The sequence below is a fragment of the Dendronephthya gigantea genome, unplaced genomic scaffold (genome assembly GCF_004324835.1).
Source record: "Dendronephthya gigantea isolate DGI-Jeju-01 unplaced genomic scaffold, DenGig_1.0 000205F, whole genome shotgun sequence".
NCBI classification, from domain to species: domain Eukaryota; kingdom Metazoa; phylum Cnidaria; class Anthozoa; order Malacalcyonacea; family Nephtheidae; genus Dendronephthya; species Dendronephthya gigantea.
Window position 1 is genome coordinate 132342 of NW_021163215.1, and position 19112 is coordinate 151453.

The 19112-nt window shown below is 36.6% G+C and overlaps 1 protein-coding gene across 1 annotated transcript; it reads left to right on the top strand.

The window, feature by feature from the left end:
* The first annotated feature begins 1409 nt into the window (after positions 1-1409).
* On the top strand, positions 1410-13098 carry LOC114539540 (neurotrypsin-like). Its single transcript, XM_028560174.1, has 5 exons — positions 1410-1500; positions 6063-6386; positions 8252-8575; positions 10755-11071; positions 12859-13098. Exons 1-5 carry the CDS (start codon positions 1410-1412, stop codon positions 13096-13098), a joined length of 1296 nt encoding a protein of 431 aa, XP_028415975.1.
* Positions 13099-19112: the final 6014 nt, after the last annotated feature.

Consider the following 19112-nt stretch of genomic DNA (forward strand, 5'->3'; position numbering starts at 1 on the left):
ATGAAAATGGCGGAATCGAAAATTTTTAATATATATATATATATATATTTCGTCTTGCCGGCAGATGTTTCTTTACATTCTATATATCTAGCTGCTTTCACTGCATTAAAAGATCTATATCTTCACAGAATGGGAAATAAAGAGAACGAACGAAAGCCAATCATATTCGGCAACTGTAAAGAAGTTTTGCAGACAGTTATAATGTTTTACTTTGCTGCAAACCTCGTTTTTGGAAAGGAAGATTCAAAATTTTGTACAAATGGATGGTCTGTATTCGTTGAAGACAGAGAGCAATGGGAGAAAGAGTGTTTAAATGAAGATATTATCAATATGACAAATTGTTGTAAGAGGACAGCGGAGTATCTTGAAGAGAGATACGAAAACTACATAAAGATGTGTCCTATCGTTGGTAAGATCAATATCATTGTTCATATTTTGATCCCAAGGTTCAGTATATAGCGACGATATAACGTTTTCATTTGAACATTAAACGTATAGTTATTATATACCAAAGTTAATTGGTCCCGTTGGCTGGCTGCCTATCAACCTAAAAAGAAGCGTTATGACGTGTAGCTTTTTCATTACGCATATTAGGAGATTTTTGCAAGTGGGAATTGAGTGCGACGCTTGCGACCTGTTCAGTTATACTTCCGGTTATATATGTACTATCTAGTATAGGTCAGTTGTCGAAACCATTGTGGATGGTGCCAAGTGCTCCTCCCTACATCGTGGCAGTCTTTTAAATGTGAGATTGTATGTTCAACAATTACTCGACGTAAAATCAATCTTCAATTTGAGCTGCGCAAGAGAGGTATTCCATTTTTTTGATAAAAGTAGCACTGCATGCATGGTATACCTGGTTCAAAATAGTATATATATATATATATATATATATATATATATATATATATATATATATATATATATATATATATATATATATATATATATATATATATATTGCGTACATGGCCGACAGGTTTCGGCTAAAACCTTCCATGTTCTGTCATTAGGAGGCAATTGCGTTTGTCATTTTCAAGAGCGAAGAATAGACCGTATTACGAAGAGCAGAATGTCAGACCCAGTGTCATGGGTGAAGCCGATGATAACTTGCTCGCATAAATTCCAGATTAATCTTTACAAAGTGGAGCCAAACGTAAAATCACCGCAGCGGTTTCCTGCCGGTTTAAATAACATCAAGTATAACTTCACACTGTATGGGGGAAAGAAAGTTTCATGTACCATCTTAGTCTATGTTCGTTCTTGCAATACCAGTGGTAAGTGTAACCCTAAGTGTATAGCACTTCTAGCGGTGACGAATATAGTGAAAGCAAAAGACCAGGACACAGCGAGAGATAATTTATCTGGATATCTTGTTGTTATCATTGCGCCAGAAAAAGAGAGTGGGCATGCAGGGATATCTTATCCACGCGATTAACGAGTTTTGTATTCAATGTTTAGAAAAAGAAGAAATAGCTGAGAGAAATGGAAATAAAAGAGGTAAACTGCAAAGATCATTATCACTTTCAGAAATATATTTATTTACGTTACATTACTATCAAGTACAATTTCATCTGATTCACCAATCCTTCTGAAACGTTTGCATTTCAATCATTCACAAGTTCGTAGTTTAGTTCGCATTGCGTACTTTTCAAGTTGTCTCCTTTCTGAAGATAACTTCTGATTACTAGTCGTATGCGATATATCATTTTATAGACATTTACATAGACGCTATACGCTTTCTGTCAGCTTCCTGGGCTATATAGGCATGAGCCTGGGAACCGGTACCATAATTGAAAAAGTATTTTGTGTAAATTCATCTTTCGTTTTCGTCGCTTCTAAATCGTGAAAAAAAGACTAAAACATTTACGCACAATACTTATCAATAAAAAAGCCGCACAAAAGGAAATTTAAAAATATCAGTATGTATGCGGTAATCTTTACCGAGGCGAGAACCAGCATGATGCCAAAAGCCATGCATGCAGACAAATTTTGGCCTCGACTTTAACGACATATTACAGCGGCTTCTCCGCGGTTGTGCCTGGGGGTCTCCATGCTTTAGAAATTCCCCAAATTTCGTATGTTTTGCATTTAATTAAATTATTTGAGCATAAACTTGTACTCATTAAACATCTTTTACTCATTTATAAATATATCCAAATAAAGTAGTACTTTGACAATATTCTAACAATAATATTCTGACTGGACAGGATAATTTAAAAGATATAGCGATGCAATATGTAAACACGGCGTTTGTTTACATTACTGACTGTAATCTATACGTTTAAAGTTTCAGTCTATTTTTATTATCATGAATGCTTTCATTTCGTGGGTGACAAATTGCATGGCACTGAACAGCTGTATTCTATTTTGCTCTAGACTGTAAAAAAGATATCCTTGTTCTCTGGGATATTTCGAATTATGTTAACTCTACGTACATCGATGTTGTTAAAGAATTTCTAAAGAAATTTATGAAAAGTGAAAAGCTGCACGTAGAAGAACAAGGCACTCATCTTGGTTTCGCTTCTTTCTCAAGCGACAACCGAACTAGAGAATTATTGGAGGTTGGCGAAATTAAGAACAAAACATTGTTGATGCAGTGGCTGGATAGAATTGACTTTAAAAATAATCCGAGGGGCAATACGGCATTCAAAAGTATGGCGAAAAACGTAAGTAGGCTTAAAATGTTTTACCAATGTAACATTTATAGATGTGTGTTTTTAATCTTTGCTAATATATTCCATCGTGTTGTTGAGAAAAGTTGTTAAACCATGATATTACAAAATACCCCACAATTACCAGGTTAGGTCGGCACGTAAAGACTGTAAAACGTAAACAACCTAGATAAACCTACCCCAGTCTATGATAATATAAAAGGCAAAAAATTTGGTTATTTTTATTTGTAATTTATGTAACCAGCTGATCTGAGAAAGAAAATTAGCCAATCAGAAGCCAGAACCTCAAAAAAATCAGATATCATTTCATATAATGTAACCAGGCTTCCAAAATGGAAGGGAATTTCCTTGCAATTGACAACCACAAGGAAGGGGGGGATCTGTGTTAATAGGATATGTTATGCATTCTTTTCAAAAGTTCTTTGTTTCTTTTTTTGTCATTGCTCAGCACAGCCATATGAAAATAAGTTGTGGAAACCCTGATGATAACCCACTTTTTGCCGTGACGTCCTTTGTTGTCATCATTTCAGAGTAGCTTGCTGAGAATATACACTGAACAACCCTAGCTGCGTGAAACATTCAATGTCATGTGCCCGTTTGCACAAATATACAATTTATTTACTCAATTACTACGTACTTTTCAACAATCAAATGAATATACAAGTTTACTATTCAATTTTTTCATAGCCGTTTAACGAGACAAGTCCTAAAAACTTCCGTCCGGACGTAGAAGACGTTATTTTGTTCTTAACCGGCAGCGCACACGAATCTGCAGAAAATCAAACGAGGCTTGTCGATGAATATACCACAATATTTAGAAAGAAGAATTTCACTATTGTCCGCTTGGCTGTCGGGAATGAGGTCAAAAAGTTGAAACTATATATTAAAAGCTGGTCGTCACCAGAGCGAATATTCGAATCAAAGTTAGACGAGTTGGACAAAGTTGTGAATGATACAGTTGATGCTTCCTGCACTTTACCTGGTACGTGTATGTGTGTCAAAACGTAAAGCTGATAAGACACATTAGGCAAGCATTCTAATTCTATTCCATTTCACGCCACCCTATCCCATTCTATCCCATCTCATCTCATTTCAACCCTCCCCCTATCCCATATCAACCCATTCCATCCCATTCCACTCCATCTAATTCCTTTTCCTTCCCTTCTATTCCATTTCATTCCATTCTATTTCATTCCATTGTATTCGACTATACTATATAATCATAATCAGGAATAAGTTTTTGGTTAATATTGCAATAAATGTAATAAATGTAAAAAATGCAATGTTATCATCAACTGGAAAACTACGAACGCTGATAAAAGATAAAACTCTTTTAAAAAAAATATTTTTTATTGTTAGTTTTTAAAAATTTCGCGCAAAGACATATAACAATACCAAAGTATAATTAAACATTTGCAAAATTAGGGCTAGGAACCTTCTAGAAACCAAGTTATAGTTCAATCATTTCCTTATTTTCATGCCCTGGTTAAATTGAAATAAGGGACGCTGTTTACACACACGAATCGAAGAGCATACAAGAGATAGTAAATCTGTAATATTTAATCACATTATATCACGTGATAACTCCAACATAATTAAAACACTCTACGAACTCTATCTTAAAGATAAACACTACACATCTACAACGTTTAATATTATACTGATCTTAGGTTTTTTAAATAATATTAAAATAATTTAAGGATCTTATCATTAGTCATTGCTGCTGTTTAAAGAATCTCTTGCTTTCCTAAGCTGAACGGCTTTGACCATGGAGCACAAGCTAATAAACTAGACACTCTTCTGTAAACACACCTTAGGGTGCTAGATAACGCACCTTGGTGCTCTCAGTTGCCCTGCTGTCTTGTGGTTGATAGTCTTTCCAGTTATCAAAAAAAATTGGTGCTAATGCTGTCCCCCATTTTGCGACTCTGCATGTTCAGCAAATTTAAAGTAAACACTTATACATCTTTTTGACTTAAAGGAGGATGTGAATGCAGAGATAGCGGTAACTATGAGTTTACTGCATATGCTAAACCTAATGAAATCAAAGGGCTGGTTCATTGGTCAGTACCAGAAGTCACGTGCTCGGATTATCAGAGAGGCCAAGTTCATCCACCTGACGTCAGGTCTCCTGCAAATTTCTCGCTGGGCAAGCACGTGATCACCTATCACTACTCATACAAACGCAATAACAAGACTATAGAGTTCAAATGTTTTGTTAACTTCACTGTTGTCGGTAAGTAATTGTTGCCTCAGGTCCGCAAATTCGCATTAGAGCCGCTCTTGAACGATAAATTTTCGTTAATCACTGACAAACCTTATGGAGCTTAATCTGCTATCGACCACACAATTTTCGTAAAGTTTAGTCGCAATTTTAATCCGCAAAACATCACGTAAAACTACGTAATGTAATGAGAAACATGAATATATATAAGCTAAATATTACCACAAGGAAATAATAATACGTTGTTTCAATACGTTGCTTGGGGCAAATAAACTACAGTGCTGAAAAATCCTTTTACAGTTCGCAAAAGCGTCTCGTTCCATCGCCGATATACAAAAAACGAATTAAAACTCGAACCCGTAGGTCGCTGGTAATTAAGCCAGCAGTTATAGTAATGATTTCAGTACTTTAATATTTCGTATATACTTGCGAGGTTTTCGAGATCCTTATTGTACGTTTGTTAGTCTTTTTCTTCGTAAATTAAGGCAATAGAATAAACTCAAAAATTCCCAACCGTTTATTTTGAAATTTAGCTTGTCATTGCCCATGCACACAAACAGTAAATTCTGAAGTTGAAGAAGGCCGAGACGAGAAAATCTTAGTCAGTTGGACAGAACCTAAGCCTACATGCCCAACCACACCAAATCCTGCCAATCCGAAACTTACTAACTTGTTTTAATTTCTATTGGTAACTACACGCGGTACTACAATTACACGTACAGCAACAAGCATCAAACATTTGGTATCCAATGTCATGTAAGAATTGGTGTCACAGGTATGCTCTTCGCTCATACAACAGTCCCAATCGTTTTACATTACTTGATGGCAACTTGTACTAAATGCTATAGTGCATAACTTGTATTCAAAATTCAAATGGCCATTATATATAGCCAGTCCAAGGAAAGTTGATCATATAAACCTTAAACGGCTAAACGTAAAATCCGAAATACAAGTGTGCAAAGTATGCAAGTGCGAAGCTTTATAATTATTTTGAACGGTGTAGGTATAATAGAACTCGAATTGAATTTTTCACTAGGAGACAAGCATTAAAAAGCAATAAAAACCTACGGGCCTGACAAAGGAAATCAGAAATTTTCGTGATATCAGTCTCACTTTACTATTAATATCACTATTCAAAGCACCAACTTATCTTCATATTTCAGCTTATAAAACGCTGAGGTTACAAGGATCTTTAAGTGAAAATGGAAAAGGACGTGTTGAAGTGTTCTTCAATGGACAATGGGGAACAATCTGTGATGATGGATGGGATTTCAAAGATGCTAGAGTTGTTTGTCGTCAACTTGGTTATCAAGATGCTGTTAGAGCTCTTGAAAGAGGTCAGGTTCCTCATGGTTCTGGACGGATATGGTTACGCGACGTTGGATGCAAAGGAATGGAGCAAAATTTGATAAGTTGTTCTCATAGAGGATGGGGAGAACATGATTGCAGTCATGACGAAGACGCTGGAGTAGAATGTGTTTCAACAGGTAAAGATACAAAAAATAAACATGTTAAGGTGGCTCTCTCAGCATATATCTAAAAGCATCCGTTAACTCGGACTTTATCTGTGCAATTGTCCGTTAACCACGCAAAATACGATTCAATGACTATGATTTCTATTTTAATTAAACATTTTGTATGAAGTTTGCCTTGAATTATATAAAATTTCTGGTATTACAATTTTACAATCTTATTAGCGATAATAGAAAGTCTAAACCGCGGTTAATCTAGGTCAGACCGAGGTCCAACCGCGATTAGCCCGATGTTGAACCTCGGTCGAATACGGTCTGACAGACATTTTCTTAAGATGTTTTCGACCTGATTATTGTATTGTCGACGTTCTCAGTAGTTCATAATATTCCGTTCGAGAGCGAACGGTAATCGCGATCGTATGTTTTCCCTTGCGGTCTTCTGATGGGGTTTCTATAGGCCAACCGCAACCGAACCGCAACCGCAGTGTTAGGTTATCTCTGGACAGTACTGTAATACCGGGTTTTAAATTTTTTTTTGCTCTCACGCATTGTCACAAGTTCGCCTTTTGCGTCTCATCTTTTGTTATGAGAAGCCTGAACCTTTGACGTTGCGTAATGAGTTTTGTTACCACGAATCCTCTCTTATAGGAAGGAAAAATACAGTTATTATATCGAATGCAATTAAAAACATACTAGAAATACATGCATGCAAAATCCCCTCGCCTGAAGTAATAAACCTATATTTCCATTAGTGAAATTCTATAATACTCGTTTCCGCTGAATGATCGAAGTCGTATAAGTAAAATCTTATATCAAGTACAATTAGTCGACTCTCGAGCTATCACATTCAACTATAATCGTAATTCATTAATTGTGCTACGAATAGTTTTAAATACTACAACTTTTGTTGATAAATCTACAAGTTAAACTTACGAAATACTTGCATGCTTTAAAATACAAAATCTACCTATTTACCTGTTCAAAAACACTCGTAGATTTTTCACCATGTATTTGAATCAAAGTTTTTCTATCCGAAAGCATCATTTACTTTACATTTTAGTCAATTTTCCGAATGAATTTTTCCGTATATTTTCAAAACCATCCAAATGAAAAATATCTTTAAAAAAGTTTTATAATTCAAAATATCAGTTATGCTGACGCGAACCAAAATTTTAATTCAACCAATCGCACGCTCGCAAACGTTTGCTGGTTACCAGTTTTAACTCTTTTTAAACTCACGCATGCGCATAACTTACAAAAACGCCCAACGTCCATGACATAATGGCGGACAACTTTCATTTCGCATTTGCATTCCCGAGCGTAATTAAAATCTCCGGGCGGAATTAGTACCCTCGCCCGGTGCTTCGCACCGGCTCGGGGATAAAAGAAAACTTTTTTCGGAAACCTCGCATGCATGCATAGTCTGCGAGTTGAAAAGGGTTGAATTTTATAAACTTTAAACGCTTAAAGCCAGTTTTCCAGTTGGCGAATTTATTCGCTCCAACAGATAAAAAGTAGGAAGCGATTCTACTTTTTCGCGGCGAATTTTTTCGTAAGCCAATCACATCACTCGATTTCATATAACGCTTCGCGACGCGCGAATAAATTCGCCTAGTGGAAAATGGGCAGTATATAGGCTTAAACGTAAACCCCGAAATACAAGCGTGCAAAGTATACAAGTGTCAAGCTTTAATTGGGTTGAACAATGTAGGTATAATGGAACTCGAATTGAATTTCTCACTTGGAGTATGCATTAAAAAAAACAATAGAAACCTACGGGCCTGAGAAACGAAATCAGAAATTTTCGTGATATTAGTTTCACTTTACAATTAATTCCACTATTCAAAGCATCACCATATGCTTCACTTTAAATATTCCAGCTGATACAACGCTGAGGTTACAAGGATCTTTAAGTAAAAATGGAAGAGGACGTGTCGAAGTGTTCTTCAATGGAGAATGGGGAACAATCTGTGATGATAGATGGGATTTTAAAGATGCTAGATTTGTTTGTCGTCAACTTGGTTATCAAGATGCAGTTAGAGCTATTTATAGAGGTGAGGTTCCTGATGGTTCTGGACGGATATGGTTAGACGAGGTTGAATGCAAAGGAATGGAGCAAAATTTGATAAATTGCTTTCATGCGGGATGGGGAAAACACGATTGCCGTCATTCTGAAGACGCTGGAGTAGAATGTGTTTTAGCAGGTAAAAATACTAAAAATAAAAATGTTAAGGTGACTCTCTCTCAAAATATGTCTTAAAAACGCCCATGTTTCCCATTTCTCATTTAGCAGTGATTATTTCTTCCTGCCCCGATATCATTTTTCGGAAGTTGTCCTATTATATTTTTGTGAATGAGTTTAATTAAGTGGAGGACGAGGTTCGACGGTGGTCGTTAACCCGGACTTTGTCTACGCAGCTAACTTGATCAAAATCTACCTGTTCTTCTGTCATCAAATTGATTCTCCTGCTTTTTTAGGAAGGACGTGAAAATCGCCCAGCGGATAGATAAGGACTGTGTTAGAACTTTATTGAACTTAGTACGAGTTATGCCCCCCCCCTCTCTCCAAATTATCGCATCGATATAGCATCGTTCCTGGTCGTAACTTTGACAATAGTATTGTAAAGCAAAACTCGAGCATATTTTCAGGATTAAAAAAGTTATTTGAAAGTCCCGCATTAAATTCTACAAGCCTTTATGGTAATAAAAATTATTTCTGTTTTGTTGAAAAGAAAATTTGCACTTCTTATAAAGAGCCTTTTTACAAAATTTTTTTATCTTCATTACATATTGGCGATAAAAAACATCGATTATCAAGATATATCCGCCATCTTGATTTATAATGAGATCTAACTATATGTGACGTGAGAAGCAGGGTTAACGCCTAAAAAATAACAATGACATATTTACGTTTTACTTTAGAACTCTTACAATTCAAACGTTGTAATTTGAGATACGTGCGATTGTAATACCATGGAACTATAACTTGGATCGTTCCTGGTAGTAACTTTGAGAATACTACTGTAAACAAAACTCGAGCATATTTTCATGATTAAAAACGTTATTCGAAAGACCCGCATTAAATTTTACAAACCTTAACCTTGAACCATGGAATCTAAGCGTGCAAAGCATACAAGTGTCGTCGTTTGTATGTAATACCGCACGACCGTATAATGTTATACCGCGGGATTGTTCGGATTTGGTCGATACATTTAACAGTACATAGAATACAAGTACACACACGCGAAACACCAGTCTACACAGTATTGATATTCTTTGTGATGTGATTATACCTATGTCACCGGTAAATTTATCCTACAGTCAGTACAAATTCAGGAACAGAAGGTGAATTCGTTTTATAGTCGAGGGTAACTTCAAACGACAGCATGCCTTCTTGCTCAAATTTTTAATGATTTTTTTCATTTAATATTTTCTTTCTTATTTCAAAATAAATTCTTATGATTTGATATACAGCAACTGAAACCTGTATTTAAGAAATAGAAAACATTTTCCGTGTTTCTATACAGTTATAGAAACACGCGTGGGAGTTTGGGAGAACGAGAAATAATCAGTGGGAAAACGAGCCCGTAGGGCGAGTTTTTCCACGTTATTTTGAGTTCTCCCAAACTCCCACAAGTGTTTCTATAACTGTATAGAAACACAGGAAAAAATGTTTTCTATTTCTATTATAATATAACTCAATTAAAGATTTTGTACAAATATTATGATTCGATTCAATTACAAATTCTCATTACATCGCTTCGCAGTTATAGAAACACGCGTGGGAGTTTGGGAGAACGAGAAATAATCAGTGGGAAAACGAGCCCGTAGGGCGAGTTTTTCCACGTTATTTTGAGTTCTCCCAAACTCCCACAAGTGTTTCTATAACTGTATAGAAACACAGGAAAAAATGTTTTCTATTTCTATGATATAACTCAATAAAAGATTTTGTACAAATATTATGATTCGATTCAATTACAAATTCTCATTACATCGCTTCGCTTGTCAAGTTCGGCGGGAAAATTCCCGTGTTTCTATACAGTTATAGAAACACGCTTCTCGACCAATCAGCACGCGCGTACTATAAATGTTATATTATAATAAATTATACCTGCTGCTCCTACTCCGTTGCTATAGGTTCACATAATTACTTGGCATCTAATTGCAGACATTCCTTTTATATCTTCTCTTATTCTCATCCTTGACCTCATGGTTTTCTGTTTTAAGCGGTTGTTTCAGAGCTTGATGTAACAGATATCAGTACCTGCCTTATTCCACCTATTAATTTATTATCTTTACATGTATCTGGCTACGGGGAAACTGGGAACATTTTCGTCACTTTGAGTATTCGATAGTTCTAAAAAAATATTTTACATTTTGCAGTTCATATTTCACTGAGACTACGGGGACCATTGAGTGAAAATGGCACAGGACGTATTGAAGTATTTTATGGAGGACAGTGGGGAACTATTTGTGGTAATATATGGCATAAGGGAAATGCTGGAGTTATATGTCGTCAACTGGGTTATGGGGATGCAGTTGCGGCCCTTTCTGGAAATTTTGTTCCGGATGGCTCTGGAAGAATATGGTTAGATGGTGTCGATTGTACTGGACGTGAGAAAAGTTTGATCGATTGTCAACATCAAGGTCAAGGATGGGGATACACAAGTTATAACTGCGATCACTCTAATGACGCTGGGGTAGAATGCTCTACAGCAGGTAAAATTAAAGTCCAGGTAGCGGATCTAGGGTCAGTCAGACAGTAAATTACACAGGTTAATATTTATGAAATCTGAATACCTTAATAATAACAACGTTGTTGATTATGAAAGGAGCACGCCACGTAGTATTGATTTTCTCATTTAACAAGACCATGCAAACCACATTTACATGGCATATCCTGGACTTGAATTTGCCCCCCATTTGTGCTCCCCAATTTCTCCTCGATACCCCCTCTAGTATTATTTATAATCTCTATGGTGTTCACAGGAACTTTTTGTTGGGGGTACAAAGGTCCTAGATGGCGTAGAAAACGTTAGCAAAATACCAAAAAAAAACATTAGAAGAATACAAAGAGTGAGACTTCTGCTATAATGTCTATTCTGCGTTGTGTACTGATGAAGGCCCGGGTTAACGGACTTTTTTGCAGTATTAAATACTCACGTGATGTACCTACAAGCTACTGTAAAGGCTAGTATCCACTCAGGAAAATTGTCCTTTGGATCAGACAGGACAGGAAAATTTCCTTTGTATAAACGCCGCCCGAGAACGCACCGACAAAGGAAATTTTCTTGTCCCTTCCGATCCAAAGGAGATTTTTCCTGAGTGGAAACTAGCCTTTATTAAGCAACTACGCATTTTTTAGGAATAACGTGAAAATTTGCCCACGTGATAGATAAGGATTCTATATTAGTGTGAGCTTTAATGCTGGCGACCACGCCAAGTACCAGTCAATGACTATATAATTATTATCTCTCGTAATCAAACATTTTGTTTGAAGTTGGGTGCATGTTTTTAGCTACAGCTCCTTTGCTTATAGCCGGAAATAATAAGTTAACTAATTTGGCGGTAATAGAAAATTTGCTAAATCGTTTCAATGGGAACATAAACCAGGTTTTCAATCTTTTTTAATTCGCTCTTAGGCAATGTCGTAAGTTAGCCTCTTAAGCCCGTTTTCCACTAGCAATATTTTTCGCGCGAAGCGACTTTATTCCTTTGTATTTGAGCAATTTGTTCCAGATGGTTGCATTTGAGAGCTCTGGAACAAAAGTAAAATGTCGATTCGCGCGAAAAATATCGCTAGTGGAAAACCGGTTTTAAGAAAAGTTTCCAGGGTGTGTGTGTCATGAGAAAAAGTATCGTTTCCCAGCACGTGTCTTGGGAGGGGCAAGAGGGAGGGGAAGACTGTAATTATAGCTACTTACACATACCAAAAAAGTTCTCAATGCTTGTGACTAAGATTACAAGGCATTTACTGAGTGTTAACTTCTTAGTTTGATACATTTTGTAGATCACAGTTAATACGAAATTAATGTTTTAATGCATATTTTCGATTTTTTATCTGATGGATAACATTATCCAACTTCACGCTCCCTTTGTTGATACGTAACATCTTTTATTTTAGTATGCGTATGTCCTGGGACTCAAGTAAAAGCAGAAGTACTAACGGGTGAGACAAGGGTGTTCGTGAATTGGTCCAAACCTGAACCCACTTGCCAGACCACATCAAGCCCAGATAACCCGCAAAATACCTCTGGATGGTTCTGTGTTGGTGAACACACTCTGATGTACAAGTATACGCGAAATACAAGTTTATATATTACTGATATACTATGTCATGTGAAAATTAATGTTACAGGTAAATGCTTATTACATTGTATGACATTGTACGGACAAAGTGAAAATCAGAGAAGTCTTGAGAGAAAACCTAAACAAAATATAACTTATTTGCTTTACTTATTTCATCCATTTATTTCATTTCATTAAGTCTTCAGCAAATCAACCTCAATGCATTTTATCGCATTATATATATTATGTTGCCTTCAGGAAAGGATTGTTGCCTTGGATTATAATGAAATCACTCATGTTTGTTGCTGTGGTGAAGTCCACAGGAGAATATCTGACTTCAAATGCTGTGGCACAGAATACTACAATCCCAGAAGCAAGAAATGTTGCCGAGGAGGGAACGTTGTCACCTTTGGAGAACGTTGCCTTTAGCGTGAACTGAGTAAATTCCTTTAACTTAACCTTGCCTTGCCCTTGGTGTAGTGTATGTTGTATAGTGTCGTAGTAGTAGAAATTGCTATGCAACTCGTTCATCTATTTTCGTTTGCCTACCATATGACTCCGTTAACTTTTGGTATGTTTTTAGTTGGATTGAATTGACTGTCGCTTCTTCGTCAGATATTAGGTTACATTGTCTTGATGTTTTTTATTATAATTTACTTCCATATGGTAGGTGCCATTGTTTTATATTTACTTCCATATGATGTGCCAATCAAGACAATCCTAGATATATATTTTAAGAACTATAAGCAAGCTATGAAAAGTTAGTTATGAAACCTAATGTATAGTTTTTTTAGTTCTTAGTAATAAGACAAACTTTTTATTACGGCATGGTCCATATCGTACTAATTTCCATCTGTTGTTTGCCGTGGCGTATAGGAAATATTCGCATTGGGACCGGGGGCCCATATTCATGCATATATTGCGGTTAACAGACAATATAAAGACATTCGATTCCGAAAGAAATTGATTATTTGGAACATGAATATATGAACATGAACTTTCCCCATAATGTATCGACTGTTAATTAACCCTGCTGCACCCACAGCTAGCCCGCTAACAGGCGGGTACTCCGTTGTATGTATTATATACATGTGCTGCACCGAACTTGAGAAATTTGTTTATACCAGGATTAGTGAAACGTAAGGAAATCACAATTCGAAAATACCGAAAATGAAATCTGCGTAAAAAGTCAGCTATTCTCACCTGAATCGAGTTCGAATAAAAAAGAGACTGTGAATATGAGTTCGAATGTTTACATGCACGTATTTGTAAGATGAGTAATGTAAATGTGAGTAACACTAAGTATGGAAATAGACGAGTGCACCCTAGTATTGCAGACGTAGAAAAGCACATGTAAGAGAATAACATAGAATAAAAAGAGATTCGGTTTTCGGCGAGATTTTCCCGTATAAAAAGAATTAAAAGTGTTTTTGACCGGCCACGTTTGATGAGCTGATTATTCTCGAATTAGTCATCAAGAACCCGTGTAACATATTCACAAAGTTTCGCTGTGAATATTGAGATGAAGGGGCATTCATATTTTGGAATTTTTGTCAAATACATGCAGTCTGTAGAGCGGCCAAAGCGACGTCTAGGGTATTGACTTTATTGCAGATAGACTTCCAAACTGTGCGTGTGTTTTTTCTGCTTATCCAACGTGTTTAAGAACTTTTCTCTAATAGTTTCAAGATTTTCCTCGGCTAATTGTAGTCTGCTTTCATATCGCAGGGTAATCCTGCAGGTTTACTTTGAGTAAAAGAGAAGTCAACAGTGTCGCTATGCTCAGCATACAATCTATAAACAGTTATTAAATGCAATATTCTTGTTAATCTTGTATGCTTGTATGGTAACATCAATAAGTAAATTAGCTTGTAGGTACACCACGTAATCATTTAATACTACAAAGCTTTCAGTAAAAGCCCGGGTTAACAGGCTCCTAAATACACTGCCGGTCAAAAAGAACTGCTCAAAACAAGTTAAAATGCTCTCAATGAACGTAACTGTCCCTCAATATTGTACAATATTGTACGAAAATTGAAGGTAATGTCCGGACGTACTATAACCAAACGTTTCATTTACACTTCATTTTTCATATTTCCTTATTAAAATATATCAGTCTTTGCGATACTGGTTTTGAATTAATTTGAGCTAGAATCTGTGAAATTAGGCTTGTCTTAACAACAATGTCTTAAGTAGTATGTCGATTGTTCAAATCCAAGTGTATCTGTTTTTAATTATGTCCTTTGCGAAAAGGACTATAAAGTAAATTAAATAACCCTAGCCGTTCATCACAAGATCTCGTGGTTAGTGGAGAAGGTAATGTCTCCCAAGTGGTAAACCGAGTCTACCCTATAACTTTTATATTTATATTTATGAAACATACTCAAACGCTAGCGGAAAACGACAAAGAGCCATAGTCAGTATAAAAACGCTGCGCAGTCGCAGTAAACGAATAATAATTATCCCACAATCATCAGATTAAGCAATATAATATATACGAGGTCCTCATCTTTTGGAGTTGTATCCACTGCATGTCACGTTACTCACTTTTTATCTTTTTCATTATGAACTGAAAAAGTTAAGTAAAAACATCTTCAATGGTGTCCTAAGTTACAGTCGATACGATGGTTCGAATCCGAGTGTACCTATTTTCATTATATCTTCGAAGAAAGGATAAAGTAAATGAAATAATCATAACCGTTTAGCACAAAATCCAGTGGTCTAGTGGCGATGGTCCGAATCCAAGTTTCGCTGTTTTTCATTATGTCCTTCGCGAAAAGGATAAAGTCAATTAAAGTACCAATAGCCGTTCAGCACAAAATCTCCCAGTCTAGTGGAGACGACAATGGTCTCCCAAATGGTAAAGCGATGGTTCCAATCCTACCATAATCGTTTTTGATTATGACTTTCGTTAAAGGATCGATAAAGTATATGAAATAACCATAACTGTTGAGTACAACATCTCACAGTCTAGTGGCAAAGACAATTGTCTCCTAAGTGGTAAGTCGATGGTTCGAATCCAACTGTAACCGTTTTTCATTATGAACTTCGTGAAAAGATAAAGTAAATTAAATAACCACGGCTCTTCAGCAAGATCTCGTAGTGTTGTGGTCAAAATGTTAGTCTCATGTGTCGACGGTCGAAGGTTCGAATCTCGTTTTAGATGAAAATTTTCGTTATTAATCAAACATGGTAAGGTTATGTGAATAAGTTGGTGCATGCTTTCAACAATCACCAGTTAGCCTTGCGGTAATCGTGGACTATCAGTACAAGATCGTGGTATCAAGAACGGTATGGGACGTTTCTCATGGCGGTGGAAAACAAAAGAAAAAAAGGAAAAATGGTGGGTATGTTGCTCGGGGAGGTTTGTACTCGGTTAATCTTTGCAAATCAAAGTTAATCTTTAGGGAAATCAGGGGATAGGTAGGGTGAATAGGGGTATATGAGTACAAAAAGACTTAGTAATAAAAAAAAGTAATTGGGCGGCCCCGGCTCCGGGGCAAGGAAAAAGGGTATAGGTGAGAAGGCACCATATAAAATGTTAAGTCTTTTTGTACTCATTTAAACCTTTCACCCCTATTTATCCCCCTATTTACTCCTATCTATACTCCTATCTATCCCTGCTTTTACCTATCCTCATATATCCCTGATTACCCCCTCACACGATTAAATGTTCGAAGAAAGCTTGCTTTGAAAGTCAGGAAAGCCGGGGGAAAGAGAACCCCCCTCAGTCTACTCCTCGCCAAGGCGAGGGCATATTCGCCCTCTCACTCTACTCCTCTCACACTCACAAATTCTCACTTTATTACCTTTTTCTTTTTCGGTTAATCCAGGGCTTGAACCATCGACTGTATACTTGGCAGATCATCGTCTTCACCATCACAACACCAGTTCTTGTGGTGTAAGCCTAGAGTTTCTTATTTTACTTAATCCTTTTTAGAAGGATCTTTGATGAAATAGAAGAAAAAAAAATTCCCATCTAAGACTCGAACCTCCGCCTTTAAACTCGGAGAGCACTGTTTTTACCAGTAGACCGCACGATCTTGCGGTGAAATGCTATACTTTTTTATACTACTGAATACCTTATGGGTAGGATCTCAAATGAAATGAACATTTAAAGGAGTTCTTTTTAATGTTCATGATTTATTTTCTCGTCTAAAACACGCACACAATTGTATCTTATGCGTAGCCTGTAACATAATAGTAGGCATTTGTGTTCTCGCTAAATATCACATACAGGTATATGTTAAAGCACTATTATTTCCATCAGTTAGTTGTTATATGCGGCGCAAGTGAAGCTAATGGTTACGGTGGGCTTGTTTTGTATTTTTAATGAAGTGAAGTCAAAGTAAAGTACAAGAATTAATAATGCATTTCAAAATAGGCTTAAAAGAAAAAACTAAAAGAATTAAAAATAGCCGAATTCATATTAGGGCGGATTTATATTAGAAACTCATCTGAGACGGAAAAGTTGCTAGTAAAAACCCGTCTGAATATGAATTTGGCTATGCCTATGGATGAATTTATTCGTCCTTGACCGTGCTTATATCAGAAACTCGTCTGATTTATCCGTCTAAATACGAATTTAAGACGAGCTTCTCTTCCAGACGGGATTCCCGATACCTCGTAGTCGTACTCTCGAAGATTACATCTGAAATCGCAAATACATGAAGCAAATATCCAGTTAAACAGACATTGAGTATTTATTTTAAGACTTTGCTGTATAAAGAGTCGAAATACTAGCTGGTCTAGCAGGTTCGTCGAATATAAAATACGCTAAGAAAAAAGAAGTTCAGTTCAAAAGCGCAATTTCCGCAGTTAAGCGGTAACAAACAACAAACAGCAACACTACAATATTACTAAATGATTTATAATTATTCATTTTAAAGTTCTTGGAAGAAACGATTAAGTCAAATAGGGAACAATAGCTTATCGATAAACGATGTGGTCGTCAAGCAGTTGGTCTCTTTAGGCGTTAAGACGTTGGTCTCTTTAGTACAAAGGTTTAAATAATAGATTATATAGCGGATTTTATATTTCGACGAACCGGCTAGACGAACCGGCGAGAAACAGTCCTAAAATAAATATTCAATGTCTGTTTAACTGGATATTTGCTAATTTGCAATTTCAGATGTAATGCTTGTTACCTCATGACTATACGAGTTATATACATTTAGCCGAATTCATTTACACGGGAAACTCATCAATAACGAGAAACTCAACGAAGACGGGAGACTCGTCTGATGTGAACCTCACAGACGGCTTTCTCGTCCCAATTTTCCCGTCCAACTTTCCCGTTTAAATAAAAGACGAGCAAGTTTGACGGGAATCCCGTCTGGAAGAGAAACTCGTCTTAAATTCGCATTTAGACGGATCAGTAAATCAGACGAGTTTCAGAAGTGTCAGCACGGTCAAGACTACGCATAATAAACACAATTATTATCACATTCAGACAGGTTTTTACGGCCCTCAACTTTCCAGTCCTAGTAAGATGATTATTCGGCTTTTCTTAATTCTTGTACTTTACTTTGACTTCACTTCATTAAAAATACAAAACAATCGCACCGTAACCCTTAGGTTAACTTGGGCCGCATATAACAACTAACTTGCGGAAAAACTAGTGCTTTAAGGCACTTCATACCTGTATATGTGATATTTTAGCGAGAACACAAATGGCTACTATTAGCTTACAAGCTATACGCATAAGATACAATTGTGTGCGTGTTTTAGACGAGAAAATAAATCCTGAACATTAAAACGAACTCCTTTAAATTGTTAGTTTCATTTAAGATCCTACCCAAAAGGTATTCAGTAAAATAAAAAAGTGTAGCCTTTCATCGCAAGATCGTGCGGTCTACTGGTAAAACAGTGCTCTCCGAGTTTTGGCGGAGGTTCGAGTCCCAAATGGGAATGTTTTTTTTCTTCTATTTCATCAAAGATCCTTCCAAAAAGGATTAAGTAAAATAAAAAACTCTAGGCTCACACCACAAGAACTGGTGGTGTAATGGTGAAGACGATGATCTGCCAAGTATACAGTCGATGGTTCAAGCCCTGGATTAACCGAAAAAGAACAAGGTAATAAAGTGAGAATTTGTGAGTGTGAGAGGAGTAGTGCGAGAGGGCGAATATGCCCTCGCCTTGGGCGAGGAGTAGACTGAGGGGGGTTCTCTTTCCCCCGGCTTTCCTGACTTTCAAAGCAAGCTTTCTTCAAACATTTATCGTGTTAGGGGGTAATGAGGGATATATGAGCATAGGTAAAAGCAGGGATAGATAGGAGTAAATAGGGGGATAAATAGGGGTAAAGAGGTTTAAATGAGTACAAAAAGACTTAAACATTTTATATGGTGCCTTCTCACCTATACCCTTTTCCTTGCCCCGGGAGCCGAGGCCGCCCAATTACTTTCTTTTTTACTAAGTCTTTTTGTACTCATATACCCCTAATTCACCCTACAT

What these genes read in the sequence shown, in the direction of transcription:
- LOC114539540 (XM_028560174.1), top strand. Translation starts at nt 1,410, where the DNA reads ATGCAGGGATATCTTATCCACGCGATTAACGAGTTTTGTATTCAATGT. An exon ending in AGTAGAATGTGTTTCAACAG is followed by an intron (nt 6,387 to 8,251) that starts GTAAAGATACAA and finishes TAAATATTCCAG; the next exon opens with CTGATACAACGCTGAGGTTA. An exon ending in AGTAGAATGTGTTTTAGCAG is followed by an intron (nt 8,576 to 10,754) that starts GTAAAAATACTA and finishes TACATTTTGCAG; the next exon opens with TTCATATTTCACTGAGACTA.